The sequence below is a fragment of the Centruroides vittatus genome, unplaced genomic scaffold, assembly GCF_030686945.1.
Source record: "Centruroides vittatus isolate TY-2023 unplaced genomic scaffold, ASM3068694v2 contig_345, whole genome shotgun sequence".
Taxonomy (NCBI): domain Eukaryota; kingdom Metazoa; phylum Arthropoda; class Arachnida; order Scorpiones; family Buthidae; genus Centruroides; species Centruroides vittatus.
The window spans coordinates 2,329,488-2,352,827 of record NW_027122170.1 but is presented as its reverse complement, the minus strand read 5'-3'; the positions used below and the strand labels follow the sequence as shown (position 1 = coordinate 2,352,827).

The 23,340-nt window shown below is 34.6% G+C and overlaps 1 protein-coding gene across 1 annotated transcript; it reads right to left on the bottom strand.

The window, feature by feature from the left end:
• Window positions 1-8,389: 8,389 nt before the first annotated feature.
• On the bottom strand, window positions 8,390-22,649 carry LOC136974211 (dynein axonemal heavy chain 6-like). Its single transcript, XM_067269036.1, has 7 exons — window positions 22,572-22,649; window positions 19,096-19,188; window positions 18,683-18,775; window positions 12,097-12,157; window positions 11,864-12,024; window positions 10,497-10,719; window positions 8,390-8,703 (listed from the first exon to the last, which is right to left on the bottom strand). Exons 2-7 carry the CDS (start codon window positions 19,141-19,143, stop codon window positions 8,600-8,602), a joined length of 690 nt encoding a protein of 229 aa, XP_067125137.1. The 5' UTR covers window positions 19,144-19,188; window positions 22,572-22,649; the 3' UTR covers window positions 8,390-8,599.
• Between the last annotated feature and the right edge of the window lie 691 nt (window positions 22,650-23,340).

Sequence of the window (23,340 nt, the reverse complement as noted above, 5' to 3'; positions counted from 1 at the left end):
TTACATTATTTTTCTCTCTAAATACAATTTTTAACTTATTCAACATTTATATTACAATGTTGGAAGATAGGAGAATTACTAATTTTTAATCTTACAGCTGCTAAATGTTCCGACAATCTGATTTTTAATCTTCTTTTGGTTTCACCAATACAATAGCTGGGGTTGTTACATGTGCATTCTAATCTGTAAACTACTCCCTCTTCTTCGAGTAAATCTTTTTTGTTGTTAGTGCTTCGTACAATCATCAGTTCTGATAACCTATTATTTTGGGATGGAGCCAATCTAATTAATTTTTGATTAAGAAACTTATATTTTTCATAAATACCTTTGATATATGGAAAGGATACGTACTGCTTTATTTCTTGACGTTGTTTAACTTTAAATCTATTTTTAAGAAATCTGTTGTACCATTTAGTTAATAATTTTCTCGGATATCCATTTAAGATATATTTCCTATGTGTATTTGCAATCTCGTTATTCCTTTGGTCTATATTTGTTATTCTAGAAAAAATCTTTGTTATTTCCATTAAATATACATTATATTTTTGGTTTAAAGGACAATATGATTTGAAATTAATTACTTTTTTCGTATTACATGGTTTTTCAAATTTACAATATTCCAAATGATCATCAAAACGTTTAATTGTTATATCCAAATAATTTAACTGATTATTTAATTCATGCTCTTGAGTAAATTTAATATTTGGATTAATGTTATTAGCTTGTTCCAAAATTTGCAAATTTGTATGCCAGTCAATTTTGATAACATTTTATCTACGTCCAACATATAGATCTCGGCCAATTTTGGCCCTATTACAGAACCCATAGAAATGCCATTAACTTGACGATAGAAATCTTTATTTACTGTAAAATAATTATTATTCAATGTGAAGATTATTAAGTCTTTCAGATAGTCTGATATACCATACTTACATAAACTTTTCTTAATCATGTCCTTACTAATGGACGGGTACATAGAGGTTATATCCAAGCTCATAAGTTTGTAATTCGACAGGATTTCTCCCTTTTCTAATCTTGATATTAAATCATCAGCATTTTTTATGGTATATTCTGAGTTTGATATATCCTGTAATAACTTTTTTATAAACTTTTCTAAATTATATAATATTGTAAATCGAAAGTCAATAATTGGTCTACATTTATTTTGTTTACGAGTTTTAATTCTAACATTTAATTTTGGAATTCTTACATTTTCTTTCGGAAGTATGCCTTTACTTTGATATGACGTAATATAACCATCTTTAACTTCTTAGTCAATGCTTGTTGTATTTCCATAAATGGGTCGTATTCCAATTTTTCAAAATTTGCCTCCGATACAATTTCTTGCTTCTTAATTTCTAATTCATGTAGATCCATAATAACTATTTGACTTGATTTATCAGCTTTTAATAAACATAAATTATATTTCTTTAAAAATTTCCTAATTCTATTATATTTACCTGTATAGTATTTTGCTTTACGATCTAAAATGTACCCGTCTTTAACTTCCAGTTTCGTTAAATCTTCACATATTTTAATTCGGAGCTCGTCCTTTTCTTCTTGGCTCCATCCCAAAATAATAGGTTATCAGAACTGATGATTGTACGAAGCACTAACAACAAAAAAGATTTACTCGAAGAAGAGGGAGTAGTTTACAGATTAGAATGCACATGTAACAACCCCAGCTATTATATTGGTGAAACCAAAAGAAGATTAAAAATCGGATTGTCGAAACATTTAGCAGCTGTAAGATTAAAAATTAGTAATTCTCCTATCTTCCAACATTGTAATATTAATAATTGTAATATAAATGTGAATAAGTTAAAAATTGTATTTAGAGAGAAAAATAATGTAAAACGAAAAGTAAAAGAACACTTTGCCATTATTATGCAAAGTAATAATGTAAATTTGAATACGGGAGTGTTAACAGCGGAATGCTGGGAAGTCTTTGTAAATCATTTAAGTGGTTTTCTCCACTGAGTTACTGTCGAGGAATGAGCTTTGTAAACGTAATGTCAAACCTACTGAGGAGGCCTGGCAAAGGCGAAATGCATTTAGCAACGTTGTCAAAGTAATAAATGATATTTTCCTCTGCGAATTGATTTCGTTTTAACTTTTTATTAACTTTAGGATTTTTAAGTTCGTTTTTATAAATGTTTTGAAAAAATTTTTTAGTTATATTTAAGATCCATAAGTCAGAATAGAAGGGAAAAATAATTTTCCGTATACTTTTACCAAGTAAATTAAAGAATAAAATATATTATTTTTATATGTAATTTTGTATGCCCCGATGCCTGCCTGCATCCGGCATTTCGACTTGTGAATAATAAATCCGATTTAAAAGATTTAACAGCATGTTGTTTAATTTTTGGAACCTAACCCCCCTTTTCACACTAGTTCGTTGTTTCGTATAACATGGATTCACGTAACACGGCAATTTTTTGGAACGTAATTCCCGTGTTATACGGGGTTTACCTGTACTCGAAAACAATTTCGCCTGGCGATTCTGTCGCAGCCAATCAACATGCAGCATCTGTAATTCCAAGTGTACGTGACATCATATTTTTACCCATCATCCTTAAATGGCTGCTTCCGTGATGATGTGCGAAGTTGTTCTTTTATATGATGTAACAGTAAAATTGTAAGGTTTTTATCACTAGAAATCGGTATTCATTTTTCTTTTAAAACACTCATTAGCAAAAATAAAAGATTTGACAAAACTTGTATATTTTAAATGCTTCATTATCTACTTTCAGTTGCAGAAAGAAGCTGCATACATTAAATTTAAATCATTAATTGGTTAATGTTACCTTAGGTAAGTAAAATGGTGGCGCTTCCGACCGTTCGTGCTCCCGACGGTCTCTTCCCGAAGGGGATCCACCGGCAGGCCGCCCAGTGTTTAACGTCACTAGTTATTGATTCACGGTAGTTCTCGAACAAAAGAAAATAAAGGAAACGTATACTAAAAATGTAGTTACCCTAACCTAACCGCTGCCATTTTTGTTACTCTAGGTAACATTAACCCATTAATTTTACCCCCCAAATAAGCCTTACATTGCAAAAATGAATTACTTTTAAAATGTTTTCAATTAAATAATTCACAAAACATTTGTGAGGCCCGGAAATAAACCCCCAAAAGGGATATGTACAAGTTTGTTAAGTCAAACCGCGAAATGATAACTTTTATAAGTGTCGAGTCGGCGACACCGGACTTTGATGTCGACGCTCATAAAGAGTAACGGGAAAAACAAAATTTTAGGTAAAGAAAATTTAGAAAGAAAAATATTAAAAATTAAGACGCAGTTTAGAAAGCAAAACAAAACTAGGAAAAAAAAAAAAAATCAAAATGAGCGTTGGTGTCGTAGTCAACAATTAAACGCGATCATAGTCTAAAAGACGGTGTCGGATAAACCTTCTCTTGTCGACCTTTCCTGCGACCTAACGAAGCTCCATTTACACCTGGAGACAAGTGGGAAACCAATTGGGAAGCGAGGAGGAGAAGAGTTAACCAATTAGCAATGATTCGATCCCGAGAAAATTATAAAGCCTCCGATGTCAAGGACAGAAGAGCTTCCTCTAGACTACCTGTCGTGTTCGTTCACCTCCAACAGTGGTGTTTCCGTTCATCTTTTGTGCACCGTCTCTTCAGAATTTCGAACTTTTTACTCGACGTTGCTACGGGGCCCCTCCAGCGTAGGACCAGACCGAAACCGAAAACAACCTAAAGCTCTGAACTCAAGGACCATTGCTAAATTTATGTAAGCATTTTCGACTAAAATAAACGGTTTCTATGTGAAACGCTTGTTTTTCTGCCTCCTCAAAACCGCCACCCACATGCGAATAGCCCTTAGCCATCCCGACGGTTGGGAATAAAAACTTCCCCCATTTCGGCGAACTTACACATTCTAACAACTTTACCCGGATCCCCCCATTTTGGAACTGCAGTGCTGCTCAATGCTCGTCATTAAAAGACCTTCGGCACCAATTGCAGCGAAGATAGAATTTCATTTTAGAAATGGCCTAATGGAGCCCGTTTGTCGCAGGCATCATTCACATTGTCTGGAAATATGTTGAGATGAAAATGGAGAAGATTTGACACGTGGTAACACCTCATTAGCTCTGACACTAGAATTCGTGGTTATCTCCCAGGAATCCACTCGCCACAGTTTTGAATGAATGCCAAGTGACTAATTTGGCAGGTTTCGGCTTTGACTCGAGAATTTCTGTCTCTGTAGGATCCGATATAAGAAGATTCCTTCCCTTTGATTTTGCTGCTGTCAGTTTTGGGAAAACTCCTTGAAGGTAAAGGAATCAACTTCTGTCGTTTTCCAAGGTCTTCGTGAAGTTTTTCATTAATCCAAGCTTAATGTGAAAGAGGGAAGAGAGGAATCTTCTTTGGGTCTACTAGCAGCACTTATTTCACATTTCTTTCTCTACGTACTGTATGTATTCTTCACCCTCTCAAATCTCTATCGTCACAGTGTTTGTTTGTTTTTAGACTGTTGTACACACAAAAAGCAGCAGTTTTTCATAAACACTCCCTGTAATACCCTAAGTGATGCGATAACCTTAAAATCGACATGGATTATTCATCAATGACTGTGCTATTTTTCAAACAATAACAATCTTTCCCCCATTACGAAGGAGGTTTTGGGGACAACAGAATTTGCCTTATTTTAATATGTTCGCGTAATTTACATTTTATTTTTAAAAATTGCAATTACGAAAAACTGTTGCTCAGTGGAAAATTTTTAGGGTCACTTTTGCATTCTGTAATCCAAAATATTTTAGAAACAATGGTGCATTATAGCTCTGTGGGGGCTAGACAAATTTGAATTAGGGGTTCCATGTACAGTGTTGACTTCATACATTTTTTTTGGGAATTGTTTTGGGAAAATATTTTGGATTTGGAGCATTCTATTGGTGAGAACCCCAGGCAGTAGCTTGTTTTTGTCCATAGGATTAGGCACCACTGCTGAAAAAAAAATTGTTAAAATAAATGTTTATAGTTTCAAACTGAAGGCATGTAAATGGCACAGAATCACATGGAGTTTTCTGGGTTTTCTTCACGTTTGTATAACACCTAAATAAGGGCCAGTTTACCATTGAAAGTCCTCCTGGCAGGCATCCTACTGGTATATGTCAGCACCCTCCTAATTCCTCCATTCCAAATTGCTGGGGCTTGTCATTACTTCATTTCTTTTCCTCAATAGTCTTAGAAAAGAATAAAAGATTAGCTTATTTAGGTACTAACACCCTATCCACTTTTCTATTGTACTTTTTCATACTTTTGGTTCCTACTTGTAAGGAAATCTAGATATCAAATATATGTAATTATATAAACCCTGACATGGGACTATTTGAATTATGAGCCCTACCAGTAGTGTCCGGCACCTGTGTGCAAAACTTTAGTTGGCAAAGTTTTGTTGCAAAATTAATTATTTTGAGCTTTTTACAACTTCTTTGAAATTTTCTTCAGACCTATAATCATTTAAAAATTGATTTAGATCATTCCATGCATCTAAAGCAAGTTGGAGATTCATAAATGAAGACTGCAGTGGTTTGCTGACAAAATTCACTTGATTTGGAATATGATACCAACCTTTAATACAATAAATAAATGTAAACGTATCAGTTTTTTTTCACATAGACATTTGGCTGATATTTAGATTGCTAGACTGGTTTTGAAGTCATTACAAATTTCAAATAAAGCATCATATGCTTTGGGTGAATATTTATAAAGAGGTTTTATGGCATCGATTCTGCTCAACTGCCATGTTCTGGATAATGCTTTACTTTAAGGATAAATCAGTTACTTGATTAGTTAAAATATTCTATTTGTAAACAGTACAAGAGTTACACAAAATTTTCTTCTATATTATATGGAGGTTATGTAGATGATGTATTGATCATATGGAATATGAAAACTTTATCAACACAGTAGCAATCCATAAAGATTAAAAATGGCCTTGAACCAATTCAGTAATAAATAAGCACACTTCCTAGATCTAATCATTGTCCTAATGAATGGGGAGATATACACAAAAGTATATGTTAAACCAATATCCCTTGCTGCTCGAACAATTCTCCAAGATACAAAATTATGGCCTTCAAAGCCCTTATCATAAAGGCTTACACACATTGCGCAGACAAAAGAGACACTATAAAAGAGTTAAATGGAATCGAAAACGGCAGCCACTCACAGAACAACTAATAGGCCTCCAACACCTTAGTTAATACGTACAGCCACAGAAGATACCCAAAATAAGATAAACCCCCTCCATCCATGACCGATAACATACAAGTTGCTAGATAACACCTTCCGAAGAGCTATTAGATGGGGTAACAAACAACTAATCCATAAGTGCAACAATACAATTTATCAGTGGTGTGCCATCCATGGAAGCTGTGAAAGCACCTCTTTCCTCGTATTTTCTAAAATATAAATACATATTGTGCGATTATTTTCATATTTTAATGTACTTTAAATTAATTAAAATTAATATTTTATTATAATCGCATTATGTATCTTATTACAAATTTCTATACTACATGTGAAAAAAAAAAAAAAATGATAAGATTGCTATTGTATATTTGAATATAAATTTGTATATGCATATTCTCAATAGAAGCACTGTATTGTCGAATATGGGATAGCTTCCATGGTGAAAATATTTGAATGGTGTAAAGCAGCTAGATTACAGGCATTCACACATGTGCTTTACAGAGAACCAACCTCACGTGGATTAGCTCGTGGATGCTACACACCAAAATACAGTATAACGCTTCCAATGATTCTATCCAAGGCCGGCACAGCTTCCCTATCATCAAATGTCACCGCACGCCACTGCAGTTTATCACTTATTGCATAATGACAAGGACATAATTGATCCTACCACAGTGCCAAGAGTGTACAAAATACTCTTCATTTTAGGTCTAGAAAACAGAGTCAGCTAATATGTAGGGTACACATCCTGAAACCTTTCTACCAGGCTCAGGGAGCATCAGTTTGATGTATCTAAAGGAAAAGCATCACAATGCTGGCTATTATGACAACAGTTCCAGAGAATATACCACATTTCATGGACACAAAACTCATAAAACCTTCAGGAACCAACACACCAGAAAAACTACAGATATTACATAAAAAATATACTGTACACACTTATGCATAATTCAAGTTTTGGTTAATGTGAGCCTAGGTATACAAAATGGCAGCGCTTCCGGTAACCTCGATGGCAAGTGTTTTTAGAAAAATGTAGATGGCGCTGATAGTAATGATTCCTTCGTATGCAAATATCCATCAAAAAATTCCGTTCAGGAAACATGAGGAATAATGTGAATTTCGAATTTTGGTTACGATGTAGACGGATTATGTACGTTGTTAATTTTTTAAGTGTCTGTGTTTTTTTCAAAGTTTGTACAATATACTCGAAGTCTAAAGTTATCGAGGAGGAAAGTTTGTCAATGGTAATTAACATGATAAACGTGTCATTAATGTGTTTAATGCATGTTAAATGTCATAAAAGTGTATTAAAGGTGTGTTAACATTGTGTAAGTGAGGTAAAAATTTTGTAAAGGGTTTATATGTGGTTCAAATTTGCGTTTAAAGTGTGCAAATGTGTGTTAAATGTGTTTAAAAGTGTGCAAATGTGAGCTAGATGTGTTTAAACATGGTTTAAATGTGCGTTTATAGTGTGTAAATGTGTTCAACGTGTTTTAAAGTGTGCAAATGTGAGTTAAATGTGTTTAAACGTGGTTTTAATGTGTGTTTATAGTGTGTAAATGTGTGCAAATGTGTGTTAAACGTGTTAAATTTGTCATAACCAAGGATATGTAATAGTGATTTCCAACACGAAAGACAACGTGAACGACACGTGGAAAGCTAGGTGGCCATGGATCGCAGGTACCAACCTCTATGTTTATGGAGACGCTGCCTATCGTCGATGAAAGTCGAGAGATGTGAATCGTAAGACTGCATTTCTTAAGAGGAGTAAAATTTATGTACAATACAGGCAAATTTTGTTCGAACCACTGATGTATAGAATCTCGTAATTCATTTCGTCCATGCATCGATTGAATTTATAGGTGGTATGATGACTTTTTTATTTTTCGTTTCTGGTCCAAGAGTAGGAAAAGTAACCAAAAGCAGGGAAAAAAGTAAGTAGCAAATTTACGTTTTAAAAATGTTTTAGTTTTAAAAAAGATTAAATATAGGCGCGTTTATGTTATTGTCGACAGTCGCCATCTTGTTTGCACATTTGCATGTGCAAACAAGATGGCGACCGGAAGCGCTGCCATTTTGTATACCTAGGCTCACATTAACCCAAGTTTTTTTGTGTAAATGTTTGAAAATTTTACACAGAAAATAATTTTGACTTACAATCAATGGATTTATATTTATCTATTAAATGACATCACAGTTAAACAAAATGAATAAATTTCATTTTACTTTGGTGTTTATGAAAATTATTTACATTGGGATTAAACTTTAAAATGCAGAATAAACCATAAACGAAATTAACAAGAATGAAGTAAAATAACACATGCCACATTCAAAAACAATTATTTCAGTCAACGTTTAAGTTTTCTTACAGTCTCATTCAGTTATCTGACACAAAATTGCAGTGCCTCTCTTGATCCAAAAACTTTGAGAATGAGTGGATGGAAGAGGAATGGCAATTATGAAATTTGAAGAGTGACCTGAAATATTAAAAGCATTTTAAATTATTGACAATTTAATTAATTAATTAATATATATATATTACATAATATTTAATTCTAAAAATAAAATTATTTCACATTTTTAATTTATTGCTTTCAAAAGAGGACCATCTATATATTACACCTGGAGGAGAGCAAGCAGGCTGCCATCTCACTGCACAGATATACAGGCCTACTACCAAGTAAATTGATAGTGCAGTCTCTGTAAATATTTGAGGGTAATTTGAATATGCTTGCTTGTAGGTACTATCAAACTCATCTTTTACTTGATGGGCCAAGTGGTTACACTGTTGGCGTACAACTCTAGATGAGCCAGGAACAAATCTAGACAGATCAAAAATCCTAGGAATTTTCTGGGGTAGGTCTGTTCTGGATGTGTTGGGCCCCCTCTCTCATTTTCCAGCCGCCCTTTGTGGGCCAGGCCAAGCCCACGAATAGGCTTGTTAAAAGACCCTCTTAGTGCCTACGGGGCAAAAAGAACAAAAAAAAAAAAGAAAACCTGGGAGGGGGGCATAAAGCTGAAGATAAAGAGAGGGAGTGGTTTGAGGATAGCATTGTTACTACTTCATGTCTTTACTTTTATAGTTGTTGCACTTTGGATGATTTAAGAAAAGAACTGCAAAATTTTGGATTTGATTTGACAACATTTTCCCCATACCACATTCTTCCCCACAGCTAAAGGAATGTGCCCTGTGATTACAATGCCAATCCACTCAAACATGCAGAAGCTTGTTTTCACAAAGCTCATACATCCACAATAACATAACTGGAGAACTGGTATCTATTTTGAATCCTCTTAATGTTCTTTTTGTCAAAAGATGACAACCTGCAGGTGCTATTAATTAAGCAATTAAGGTGGCTTAATACATGTTGCTTTGGTCAGACAATGAGAATTAACGGCAATACAGAGTGATGTCATTTTTTAATGCTTTTGTGAGAGGAAACATCCATCCCTCACCACCTGGCCACTCTCATTTATGGATCTTGTCAAACCCATAATAGTTTGGTAAATAGATCTTCAAGGTAGAAAGAGTTAAAAATGAATAAACAAAATAAAAAAAAAAAATGCTGAAAGATGAGAACTAAACCAAGAACTTGCTGATGTAGAGGTAAACATGAGAGAAGTTACTAATTACTAGTGTGTAGTGAAATTTAGTATTGATAAGTTGATCAAAATCATCAGAACTGTCTCTCGTGGGGGGAAGTGAAGACTACTCCACACTAGCATTGTAGAGAAATGTGAAATTTATAATAATTCCATTAACAATATGTTTATAAACAGCAGGGACAAGGACTCCTTCCTCCTTTCCTGGCAATGTATCATTCGCATTGACTGTCACCACTGTTGTAGTTCACCTCCTTCAGTTGTTTACCCTATTAGAGCATATGCCGTCTTTCTTCCTTACCGATGCCTCATTCCACTGTAAACTGTCTGCAGACAAAGATGGTCCATTAACTGGGCTGAAAACATTAGCATTTTTTAACTTTCACCCATTGTTACAGTAGTTCATTTAAATCAATGCAAAATAATCCCTGATAATCATTTCTGAAGCTTTGCCTTGATTTCATCTCTACATTTTATAATCAATCTTAGAGGTTCTCTTTATTTCAATTCCAAATCATTTTGCAGGAAGACTACATACAGAAATTATTGTATAACTACAGAAAATTCACTAAATTATGCAATAATAGTACTAAAAAAAGAAACAAAGTTATCATAAAATTATTGTTCTTGTCTTTTTTTCAAATGTTCATAAGATAACATAACATACCAGTAGTAGATAATGTTCCTGCTCTCTCCGCAGTTTTATATAATGGAGCAAGATAATGCCTGTGTGACGGTTCATAATTGATATCTGGTTCCACATGCAACACCGGAAGTGGAGGATTTATCACTCCTGGTTGGGCATCACACAGTTTCGTTGTCAAAATGTCAAAATCAGCTGCGTCTAGAAACAGTCCATGTATGTGAACTCCATTCCTAGTTTTTGGGAGCTGTAAACATAAAATAAAACTGTTGCAAATTATCAATCATTATATATATATTAATTTATAAATTTTTAAATATATTTATCAAACAGTTAATATTGGCTGCAAATAAAAAGTTTTTAGTTCCAAAATTTCCCAATGAGGAAAATTTGACACTAATGTCACTGCAATTTGCATGTTATGTGAGCTTCTGTAAAATCTGTAGGAGTTATAAAGGGTTACAAAGTAAAGTTTCACGTATTTGAATGGCTTTTACCAGTGCGCGTATCATCCACAACAAAGTAGTTACAAATGTTTTCGAACCTAACGGTTCTTCATCAGGTAACGATTCCCTAACGGAATGTGCTTGTCCATCATAAAATACATTGCAACCGGATATGTTTCAAATCACACATTTTAAAAAATCTTAGACCTTGTCTATCTGAACATTAATTCACAGAAAGTAAAGTGGTACCGCATATTTTGAACAACTAAGTTTAAATGATCTAGCATTTGAAATCAAAATTTCAGAGAAATTAGATCCGGAGTTTGGATGATGCTTTTGTGTTCAAATTGTGCAAACAGTGAAAACATGTGATGGCTGCATAAATGCCATCTGCTGTTCTCTCAATTTGCAAGAAAGCCAAGCGGCTGCATAGTGACCTTAAAAAACCACTCCTCACTATGGTACAGTTAATACAATTTTAATTTTATTATACAGTATTGATGCATTTTATCTGTTGTTTTTTTGTGTTTTATAATTAAGTATTTAGGAAATTTAATTGTGTTATTTTTTACCTTAAATCATATGTATTTGATGTTTAATTTTATCAAAATGGGTATCTTTTAGGGTCTGGAAATGGATTAATTTGCTTTCCATCATTTCTAAAGAGGAAAATTGATTTGGACTTCAAATGGCTTCCTGGAAGGAATTAAATTCAAAGTATGAAGCAACACTGTATAAGAAAGCTATGTGCTGCCAGTGGCCACATTAATTACTTTTTTAACTTCAAACCTACACAAATTTATAAATTTCTTGTTAATGGGATAAGTGATATAGATTTCTTGTTAACAGCATTGTGACACGTATAATGTGACAACAAAAGTAATTATTTATTTTAAAAATATTTTACAAGGACTATATCTATTAATACTGCAAGTATTAAATTACATTTAATGTAGGCAATTCATCATTTCCGGCAGCTTCTTTTAAGTATTTCGAAAATTCCACTTGAGATAAGTAAAATGCTTTTACTTGAAAATGAAAATTTAGTTGATCTATCGGCAACTTATATTTCCTGGCATGATTTTGCAAAATTCCTGTTAAAAACCCTATAAAAAAAAAAATAACAATGTAATTAAAAAAATATAAATGAAACATTCCCAAGTTACGTACGATTTTACCTTGTGGATGAAAGAAAGCTGGTAACCAGTATGAATCTAGCTTCTCATAAAAAATCCAGTGCTATAACAAAGCATTAAAAACATTATTTTTGTATCAAATTTTGTAAAAGTTAAATAATAATTCTAAATTATTAGTATAAGTTTGAAATATCTAATTAGATCTTTTAACTTATTAAATACAAGAAAGGAAGTCACTTAGCATTCCTGCAACAGAATATAGAATGTATCCAAAAAATGTACATTGAGCACATTATGTAACGTGCAAAACTCTAACCATTTGATGTAGATCAATAAAATCTTTCAGCAAGTAATTACTTGTTAAATTCTGACCCTAAATGATGTGTCACATGACTCCCTTCCCATTTATAGTTTTGGAGTTGCATTCAATATGGCCGCTGCTATTTTGATGGCGGCCGTGAGTGTAACACACATCAATCTGTTTCCCCCTTGGTCTAATGTGTTCATGACACAAGCAAATTACCTTTGAGTACATTCTATATTATATAGCAGAGGTGTTAAATGACTTTTTTCCCACCCTGTAGATTAAAATAAAGTAATTGCAGAAATAGGAAATATAAATCTTTACTAACTATTGTAATTTTCTATTTTAAATCAATAACATTAGATGACATGGATTGCAGACTTTTTTACCATTTTTATGTCATACTATAATTCTAACTTACTTTGTAATAAATGCTGTGGCTTTATTAAACCTTATTTTTTTTCTTTTCTTTACTTTCCTTATACTATCTTCCTGTAGTAACAATTTTACTTCCGTTTTCTATTTACTTAACCACGCGGTAGTTAGTCGACACATGTGGCCTGGACGGTAATAAAAACAAAAAGGGTGTGACACCGAGGGGTCGAGGGGTTACGTCAGAGGAGATAGGAGGACAGGAGAGAGAGGAAGGAAGATTTTTCGGAGAGAGAGAAAAACGGGACGAACAGAAACAAAGAAAGTTATTAAGGAACGGATCCGAGGTTTTTTTTTTCTTATTTATTACCGCCAGTCACCCCTTCGAACCAATTTTCAGTCTTATCATCTCTGTTTAATTCTCTTCCACCTTATCTTTCTCTAGGGCCCTGTACTTAGTTAAGCTAGATATAAGTTAGAATAAGTTCTTTGTCTTGTCGGCACGCGGGGACTAATTGATGACATTGTTACGCGCAGTCCCAAATGTATTTGTATTAGTAATTAGTAAGTGTGTGTAATCGTTTCTTTGTAAATTATTTATGTTCGTTGAAATTAATAAACCTCTTTTTTTAATTCTATCAAAGCCGAGCGACTCTCAGGGTCTTGTTATTTCATATACTCGGCTAACAATGGCGTCCGCGACAGGATTCTGTTAGTAACGGGATACGGTTTTTATTGTATAGAACGTAGCATTGTATTATCGTGCCTGTAGATTTAAGGCCCTACAATTTGTAATCAATTGTATTATTTTTATATCATTAATTATGGATGATTGTAACCAGAACAATCTTGCTACATCCTCAGGAGGCGAGGGTGAGGGGATCCCTCCTGTAGTCACAGGGTTTCTAGGAATGGTTCCCATTTTTTCTAATAGTGGCAGTGATTTGGTTAATGTCCGCCAATTCTTCAAGACCATAGATAATATATCTCGCCTGGCTGGGTGGAACAGTGAAGTGAAATTGGCTGTCTTACAAGCTCGGTTAAAAGGGGGGCCATTATCGACGTTCTTCAGCTTGGCTGACCAAGATCCTTGTACTTTTGAGGGAATTAGGCAAAAATTAATTCAATGTTACGAAAAGCGAGAACTTAAGGAAAAGAATGCACTCGACCAACTCTTAAGTATTAAGCAGAACCATGATGAGACGGTATGTGACTATGTCATCCGCATGAATACACTGTTGTCGAAGGCCGCTTCCAATAACGAAAAAATTGGTGCCTTGAGGGATGACATTATTAGAGAGAGATTTATAAAGGGCCTAAGGCCCCAGCTAAAGGGATACGTATTAAGGAGAGAACCCCAGACCTTAGATCAGGCAATTAAGGAAGCGGAGAGGGAAGAACGGGTCGAACTCGAGTGTAACGTTAGTAGAGAAAATAAATTTGTACACACCATTGAAATAAAGAACCCAACCGCTAATGAGGATCCGAATGGTGTGATGAATATTGTGAAAACAAAGGAAGACGATAGACTTGAAAGGTTGGAAAAAATGGTGGGGTCGTTATGTAGTACTGTTAATGGTTTGGTCGAAAGACTGGGTGGAAATCTAGATAAAAATAAGGATAGCCCGAACCGATCTGTCCTAAAAAGGTGTTACATTTGTGGGAATCCTCGCCACCTGGCCCGCCAGTGCCCTCAACGGAATATAAATGATTTAAACTAATTACGGGGCGTGATGATAGCCAGTATCACGTCCCATGCATCGAGCTAACCCTGGCCCCTAATGTGTTCTTCTCTAAAAAGGGCCTTCCCCTCATTCTTGGTGATGCTTATGGTACCAGTATCAAGTTTCTGGTCGATACGGGTGCGGAAAGGTCCGTGCTAAGCCTGAAGATCGCTCAGAGCGAGATATGGAGTAGGGGACCGAACGGTGCACTTCACAGGAGTTGGAAACGACTACGAGGAATCGGTGGGGAGGTTATCGAATGCGAATGGGAGTCTAATATCAAGATCGAAAGAGGAGGGAGAACTCAAAATGTTCAAATGACTTGCATGCACTTGCCATCCGAAGTCGAATACGAAGGAGTATTGGGTATGGATGTGTTAAACAGGTTCCCGGAAGTATTAATTGAAACAGGTGAGAATGTAACATCTTGGAATAGAACCGAAATTGATGACTTTTATCAGTGTTGTGGATTCAGAAGGGAGGAATCCGATAATACGATGGAGGTTAATTTATCCCATTTGAAAGACTACGAAAAAAAGGAAGTGGAGCGTATCTTTAATGAACACCCCGGATGTTTCGCACGGAAAATAGAAGATTTGACCGGTACTAAGGAATTTCTTCATACACCTATCATTAAGAGTAACCAAATAATTAATACAAAACAATATAGAATACCGCAATGTTATTTGAGTGAACTAAAGAAAATGATAGTTTCATATCTGAAGGCGGGGATTTGCGAGGAGAGTACTTCTGAATGGAATTCCCCCCTTCACATTGTCCCGAAGGAGTCCGGCGAGTTAAGGGTTACTCTCGATCTACGAAGAATTAACGAAGTAACCCAGTCCCAGGAGTTCCCTCTAGCCCGTGTGGATGAGATCTTAACGAAGTTTCAGGGAAGCAAATTCTTCTCGGTAATCGACCTAAAGTCTGGATATTTCCAGATACCCATACATGAATCAACACGTCATTTCTTTGCTTTCTCTACTCCTTGGGGAAAATTCCAGATGTGCCGCCTCCCGCAAGGTGGAAAGAATAGCGGGAGGTATTTTCAATACGCCATGTCTAGGCTGTTGGGGAGATTCATAGATATCAATTGTTTCGTCTTTCAAGACGATATTGTGTTGTTCTCCCAATCCTTTGAAGATCACGTGAAACTCCTAAGGGAGGTAATCTCTATATTAGACAAAGCCAACTTGAAATTGCACCCAAAAAAATCGAAATTCATGGTGAAAGAAGTGCGGTATCTGGGACACATCATCGATAGTAAGGGGATACGACCTGATCCCTGCAACGTGGATGCGATTAAAGAAGTCCAACCCCCGCGTAATGTGAAAGACGTCAGGAGTTTCCTCGGAATGGTGGGATTCTTCCGCAACTTTATCCCAAACTTTGCCGAGATTGCTCTTCCTCTTACATATCTGACTAAAAAATATGTAAAGTTCTTATGGGACGACCAGTGCCAATCAAGCTTCGAAAAATTTAAAGAACTATTATCTAAACCCCCTGTGCTATCTCATCCCGACTTTAAAATACCTTTTTTCATGCACTCGGACGCTTCAGATACCTGGGCTGGTGCGGTCTTAGAACAGGAAAGCGAAGGGAAACTCATTCCCATTGGTTACTTTAGTAGGAAGTTCCGTGGGCCCGAACTAAAATATTCCACTATCGAGAAGGAATGCTACTCAATAATCTTAGCCCTCCGCCACTTTAAACATCTTATTCTTGGTCAGAAGGTCACTGTGCTTTCCGACCACAAACCTTTAACCTTTGTGAAAAATATGAAAAATCACAATAACCGCCTCATGAGATGGGCCGTAGAATTATCTAATTTTGATTTGGTCATTACGCATGTTCAAGGGAAGAGTAACCCAGTGGCTGATTTATTGTCTCGACCACATGGTAGTAGAGAAGAAGCCCCCTCAAACAGCGATGTCATTAATTGCATCAGTGAAGAGTTGTGGAAAAAGGTAAAGAAGTCCCAGATTGGGGACAGAATTTTTGGTCCAATGAGAAATCATTTAATTAAATTCCCACCCTCTTACAATGATTACCCGAGTAGTGGCATACTTCCTGAGTATCAAGTAGATGGTGATGTATTAGTCCACGTACGACCGGGACGGTTTGGAATACGTCAATGGAGGCGTGTTTGTGTAGGGGAAACAGCAATTAATGACGTAATTAAAGCATTCCATGAATCACCATTAGCCGGACACTACGGCAAAGAAAAAACGTGTGACCTGATCAACCGTTACTACTACTTCAAGAAGATGAAAAAACTCGTCGATAGATTCGTGAAGTTCTGCAAAGTTTGCCAACAACATAACTTACATCAAGGAAGAGCCCCCTTTCAAGAAACGGAAGTCGCTAATTATCCGTTTCAAAAGGTGTCAATCGACATAATTGGCCCTTTAAATCAAACACATAAGGGTAATCGTTATATTCTCACCATAATTGACATGTTTACTCGATACACAGAAGCCGTCCCTTTAAGGGACCAATCTGCGGCCTCTGTAGCCAATGTGTTTTTCGAAAGGATAGTCTGCAGATATGGCAGTCCCGAGATCATCATCTCTGACCGGGGCACGAATTTTACGTCCTCCATCTTTAATGAAATGTGCAACATCCTTACCGTCAAGCACAATGTTACGACATCATATCGCCCTTGTTCGAACTCAGTTTGTGAACGTGTGAACAAATCCATCAGTAACCTTTTGGCCAGAATATCAGGCGGCAGCAACAACAATTGGGATACCTTCTTACAGACTGCTGTGTTCGCTTATAATAATGCTACACACTCCTCTACTAGTGAGTCACCTTCATTTCTTCTTTACGGATTTGATCCTAAATTCCCTCATGCGTTCCCTGTTGAACAGACAAATGACTACCCGGGTATTCGGGAGTATCGTGATTTCCTTATGGATAAGCTACGATGCATCCGTGAATCGGCATACGAATTAAGTCGCAACCGTAACAAACTTAACCGTAACCGCATCAACACAGGGAGGAAGGTGAGGAGCTTTGAGGTAGGGCAGAAAGTTTGGATGTTAAGGAAAGGGAAGAAGCAAGGCAAGTTTTCTCCAAAATATTTAGGTCCTTTCCGTGTCTCTCGCCTCCTGGGGCCTGTTAACGCGGAAATCGAAAATTGTAATAAAAAGGAAAAACTTGTTGTACACATAGACAGACTAAAACCGTGCTTCTCAAACTTCCGTGAGCCTAGACGGAAGCGTAACATCCCAATTGGACACGAAGGATCACAATCCGGAGAGATCGAGGAGATTGAAGAGGAAGAAGACATCCCTCACCTACCCACTGCGCAACGGGCGAGCTACAATAGGTATAATCAACATAACCAGCAGCATCAAGGAGACCGCAAGGATTCGGGTAATGAGACCATGCTGGAACAGAGGGGTAATATCTCCCACCCGTATAACTTACGGGGGCAGAAAGTGGACTATCGCCGGCTTCACTTTGGAAGATGAACTGTAGTTCATCATCCATTAATGGTTGTGTATCTCCATATTAATGTTTCTGTTAATTGTTAATATGTCTTTTGGTGGGGACGTATGTGGCTTTATTAAACCTTATTTATTTTCTTTTCTTTACTTTCCTTATACTATCTTCCTGTAGTAACAATTTTACTTCCGTTTTCTATTTACTTAACCACGCGGTAGTTAGTCGACACATGTGGCCTGGACGGTAATAAAAACAAAAAGGGTGTGACACCGAGGGGTCGAGGGGTTACGTCAGAGGAGATAGGAGGACAGGAGCGAGAGGAAGGAAGATTTTTCGGAGAGAGAGAAAAACGGGACGAACAGAAACAAAGAAAGTTATTAAGGAACGGATCCGAGGTTTTTTTTTTCTTATTTATTACCGCCAGTCACCCCTTCGAACCAATTTTCAGTCTTATCATCTCTGTTTAATTCTCTTCCACCTTATCTTTCTCTAGGGCCCTGTACTTAGTTAAGCTAGATATAAGTTAGAATAAGTTCTTTGTCTTGTCGGCACGCGGGGACTAATTGATGACATTGTTACGCGCAGTCCCAAATGTATTTGTATTAGTAATTAGTAAGTGTGTGTAATCGTTTCTTTGTAAATTATTTATGTTCGTTGAAATTAATAAACCTCTTTTTTTAATTCTATCAAAGCCGAGCGACTCTCAGGGTCTTGTTATTTCATATACTCGGCTAACAATGCTTATCATTGCAATGAAATAATTAAAATTATTTACCTTGTAAAATTCTATTCTCAATACTAAATCATTGATCCAACTTCCAAGCGATTTCATCGATAAATAAGATGACTTTGACCAAAGATGCGGAACCTAATGAAATATTACAAATGAAAAGCAATCTTATCTAAGCCTACTTTATATTTATAGAAACTATCATAATTACAAAATAGTTTTGTAATTACAAGGGTTTCTGTTTTATTAATTTTATACTGCGTGGCATTTATCACAGATTTCATTTATAAGATTTTTTTTATTGATTTGTCATGTGAGACACAATCCGTTTGAATCTTTATCTTTTAAACACACAAAGTAAAGATGAAGTTCTTGTCCAAATAGAATAAACTCATAACAACAATTACAGTCAATGCAACTTCTAATATAAAAATTGAAGATTTTTAAACTTCAAATACCTGATTATTTAAGAATGCTTCGTAAATATCTTCAAGATTTTCACTCATAACCACAAAACCTCTGATGGCTTTTTGAAATAATTTCAAAGAGCTCTGCAAATAACAAATTTGATTAGTTTTGGGTAGGTACGTGATCCTTGGAATTTCGACGATAGGGTTTGCGTGGATTAGTCTCGGCACAAACCTTTAATAATCAGAAAAGGGAGAAATCGTGCATCTCAAATGTTTGTGAAAATTAAAGTTAAAAAATTTCAAGTAATTTATGAGTAAGTTTTGCAAAACATTTTGAAGACAGTGTTGTTTGGTTGCAGTGTGCTTCACATGTTTACGAGATTGCCAGTTCGTGTCTCCACAAGTGAACTTTAAATCAATGCAATTTTCACATAAAACGAGCATTTATTTATAGTGATATTGTCACAATGCAGGGCTGAAATTTTTAATCATATTTTTAACTTATTTAATTTAAAATATATGTTCCTCACCTCAAATTAGAGTGGCTTGCCCCTGTACACCATACTTTCCTGTTAGCAATAGAGTCGTGCCAGTTATCTAACACTTTTCGGGAGAAAATTTTTGAATTGAAATAACATGACTTCCAGTTTGCATTGGAAGTTCATACATAGTTAATCAGGGCCTCCTTCCCGTGAGCTTTATATATCTGGTCTCAACTCTCATCTATCCAACTCCATTCTCAAGGTTAAGCAAGAACAGACAACAGACAGACGACCGTGGGAATTTACAGGTCTACAATTTTTTCAAATTACAGCCCAATAATTGCAAATTATGAGGGTTTCTATGTTTTTCTATTTATTTTTTTTATGAAAAATGTATATTTTTTTCTTCCTTAAAAATCTTTTTTCAAAACTGCTGTGTTAAAAATAAATTTAAAGTTAGTTTTTAAATTTGAATAATCATTTTATACTTTGAGTTTGCTATTATTAAACTTAATTTTTAATGTGTTTGACATGATATTAGTAATTTAATTAAATAAATTCAAAAAATTTAGTTATATTGCTTAAAATGTGAAATTATTTACAATATTTTTACATTCCCAAATGTAAAAAACTTATTTTAACAGAGGGCAATTCTAAAACAAATTTTCAACAAGAAAATGCACAGTTTTAAGTTTTAATAGAAAATAGACAAAATGTGTATTTTCCTTTGTAATTTACAATTATTTTATGTAAAATTTGCATTGATTTAAAAAAGTTCATGAGACATGAACCAGCAATCTTATAAATGAGTAAAGCACACTGCTGCCAAACTACATTGTTTGATAAAATGTTCTGCAAAACTTACTCATAAGTTCTTCAGTATTTTTAACTTTTCGTGAAAATGTTCGAGAAGTGTGCTTTCTCCTTTTGCTCATTATTAAAGGTTTGTACAAAGACTTATTTACAGAAATGTTATTAAAATCCCCATGGATGAAGTCCATAACCTCCCCTTATAAAACAATAAAACCAAATGTACCATTAATTTTCAGTCTAGAAACCTAATGTTAGAGTAATGTTAACTAGACGTAAGAGTTGTATTTATAGAAACTTGAATTTGAACAGATTCAAGTTGTATATATACATCTTTATTATGTAATAATTTAACATGATGTTTATGTCAATTTAATGTCACTGACTAGTTGCATCTGAGTATAACTGATTATTATTAAAAATTATCATCTTAGAGATATACTCTGCTTTAAAACCCTTCAATTTAGAATACATCTTTTTTTTTAGGTTTAGCACCATTGCACCCTTAATCGATGATAGTATAAATATGTTTTTTAAGTTTTTATGTGCACTGGTGAGTGAAAAAGGACCATGGTTTGCTTTGAGAAAACGTTCTTTTTACAATGGTGTCCGAATCACCAAATTAGCAATGTATGCCTGCATTTGATATTATTATAAACAAAATTGTTCTAGTTTGTAATAAATAATATTTATGGTATAAGGAACTCTTCTTTGAGAAGATAAATTTTCTTTCTTTCAAAAATTTTGGAAACAGATTAAAATCATCCAAATTATTTATGGCGGTGTTAATAGTTCAGTCTACTTTTTAATATTAATCTATCAGAGTAAGCTATTTCCTGTTCTGATAATAGCTAGTCATTGAATTAAATAAATAATATTTTAATAATCTGCATTCCGATCTATAAACACACCCTTAGACAGTATACCTGAGTAATAATTGATGTGATTCACAAAACTAGAAGCAATAGTTACTGTACTTTAATTAGTACAACCAATGCTTATGCAAAGCAAAATATATTAATAAACTTGTATTCTTTACTATAATTATCATTGGCAGTCACAATTAAAGGTTGTAAATTTACCAATCTTTTTATTACCGGTAAAATGATAAATTTTTGAAAAAATACCGGTAATTTTTAAATTTTTACTCTAAATACAAAATTAGTGCATTACTAATGACTGCAACTAAATGGCCACTAATGTGCTACATTCAATCTGATTTTCTTTGTTCTATTTCAAACAGCAAGTTTTGTTGCCCAAAACATAGAGCAAGCTGTAATTTTTTAGCCATAGCGATTAAAATGTTGCCAGTGCAGTGCTTGCATTCAAATAAATGCATTCCATTTCGTTGACCAAAACTGCTATCGCACTCCGAGCATTATGGGGTAAAGAAACTGTCTAGATTAGTACCGCAATTCAATACTTTTTAAAAATTTATCTCAAAGCCCTTCGAGACACCCAGAAAAGATTCTGAGAATGCATCGATGATGATGCCAAATAAGTAAAGACACTTTGTTAATACAATACATCGTGTTATCAATTCTGTTTCTCTAAACAAATTACTTCCATATTAGTGTTAACATTTTTTTCTTTGAAACACAATTTTATATTTTACCGTAATTTGTAATTACGTACATTTTTGTACACACGTGCATTTATATACCATAAATGTACAAAATGTAAAATGAAATACTATACAAATTATCTAACACAAATGTATGTATAAATGTAGTTAAAAGCTAAAATTATAATTTAATAATTAAAAAGATTTAGTTATCAAAATTTCAGGTATGTAAAAATCAAAGATTCAAGACAAATCTTAAATACAGGTACTCCTCACTTTACGACCTATCTGCTTAACGACCATCCGCACTTACGACCAATTGAGTTTTAACCTGCAATTTGGGGAATCCCCTTTCTCAGCTTGAGTGTTGGTCAGTGGCAAATGGTGACATGCGCACCAAGCGTACAGTACTATAATAGGCTTGTTATCCGCTTTTTCAGTGGGTTTCATTTTGAAAAATGATAATATGTACTGTACATAAGCATGTCTTTTTATGAATAAATTTGAAGTTTGTTGCATAATTTGCATAATTTTACAACGATCCAATATTCCCGGCGCAAGCTCCTCGCTTATCGACTAATTCGCTTAACGACGTAGTCGTCGGAACGGAACTCGGTCGTAAAGTGAGGAATACCTGTATAAATACAATAATGCATTAAAAATTTTACCTTTATAACAGATAATAATTTGTTGTATCTTTCTACTTCTTGAAATAACACAACTGTTAGGGAGTTTTCATAACATTCTTCTGCCTAAAAATTTTTTTACGTAAAACAGAAACAGTAAGAATTTTTTATCTTTATTATAGTTTTAATTAATTTTTTTACTATTTTGGTTATAATTTCATTCATTTGCATAAAGCATCTTTGTCAAAATAAACATTTCTTGACTGAAAATGTTATAAATATTTATGTTTTATCAAACTCTCTTTTATAACAAAAGTAATTTAAAAGTTAAATCAAATGTTTTGTGGCTGTGTGATAAAAAGTCCTCTCCAGATGCAATGCAAATCTCAAATATCAGTCCTCCATTGGCTGAAAGCCAAAAAGGTCCAAATGCCCATAAGTCTAAAAAGCATTTGATTGGAGGGAAAATTCCATTTTGACATTAGGTTATACTAAACGACGTTTGGTAATTTCTGATATAATCTTGTCAAAAAATAAATAAAAAATTAAATTTTGAAATTCTATTATTGTTTAGTTATAATTGAATTCTACTATCATTTGGTTATGGTAAAAACTCACTTTGTGATTACCTCTAAAATTCTCCTGTAAAACTGCATAAGTTTTAAAATAAATTGAATTCCATTTTGGTGGGTACCTCACTTAAGTGGTTGATTTGAGTGTGTCCTAAAGTGACATTTATTCTCGTTTACATGGCAAACAAAATGGGAAGATTTTGTGTTCCCAGACACAAATCAATGTGAGGCTCTGGAAG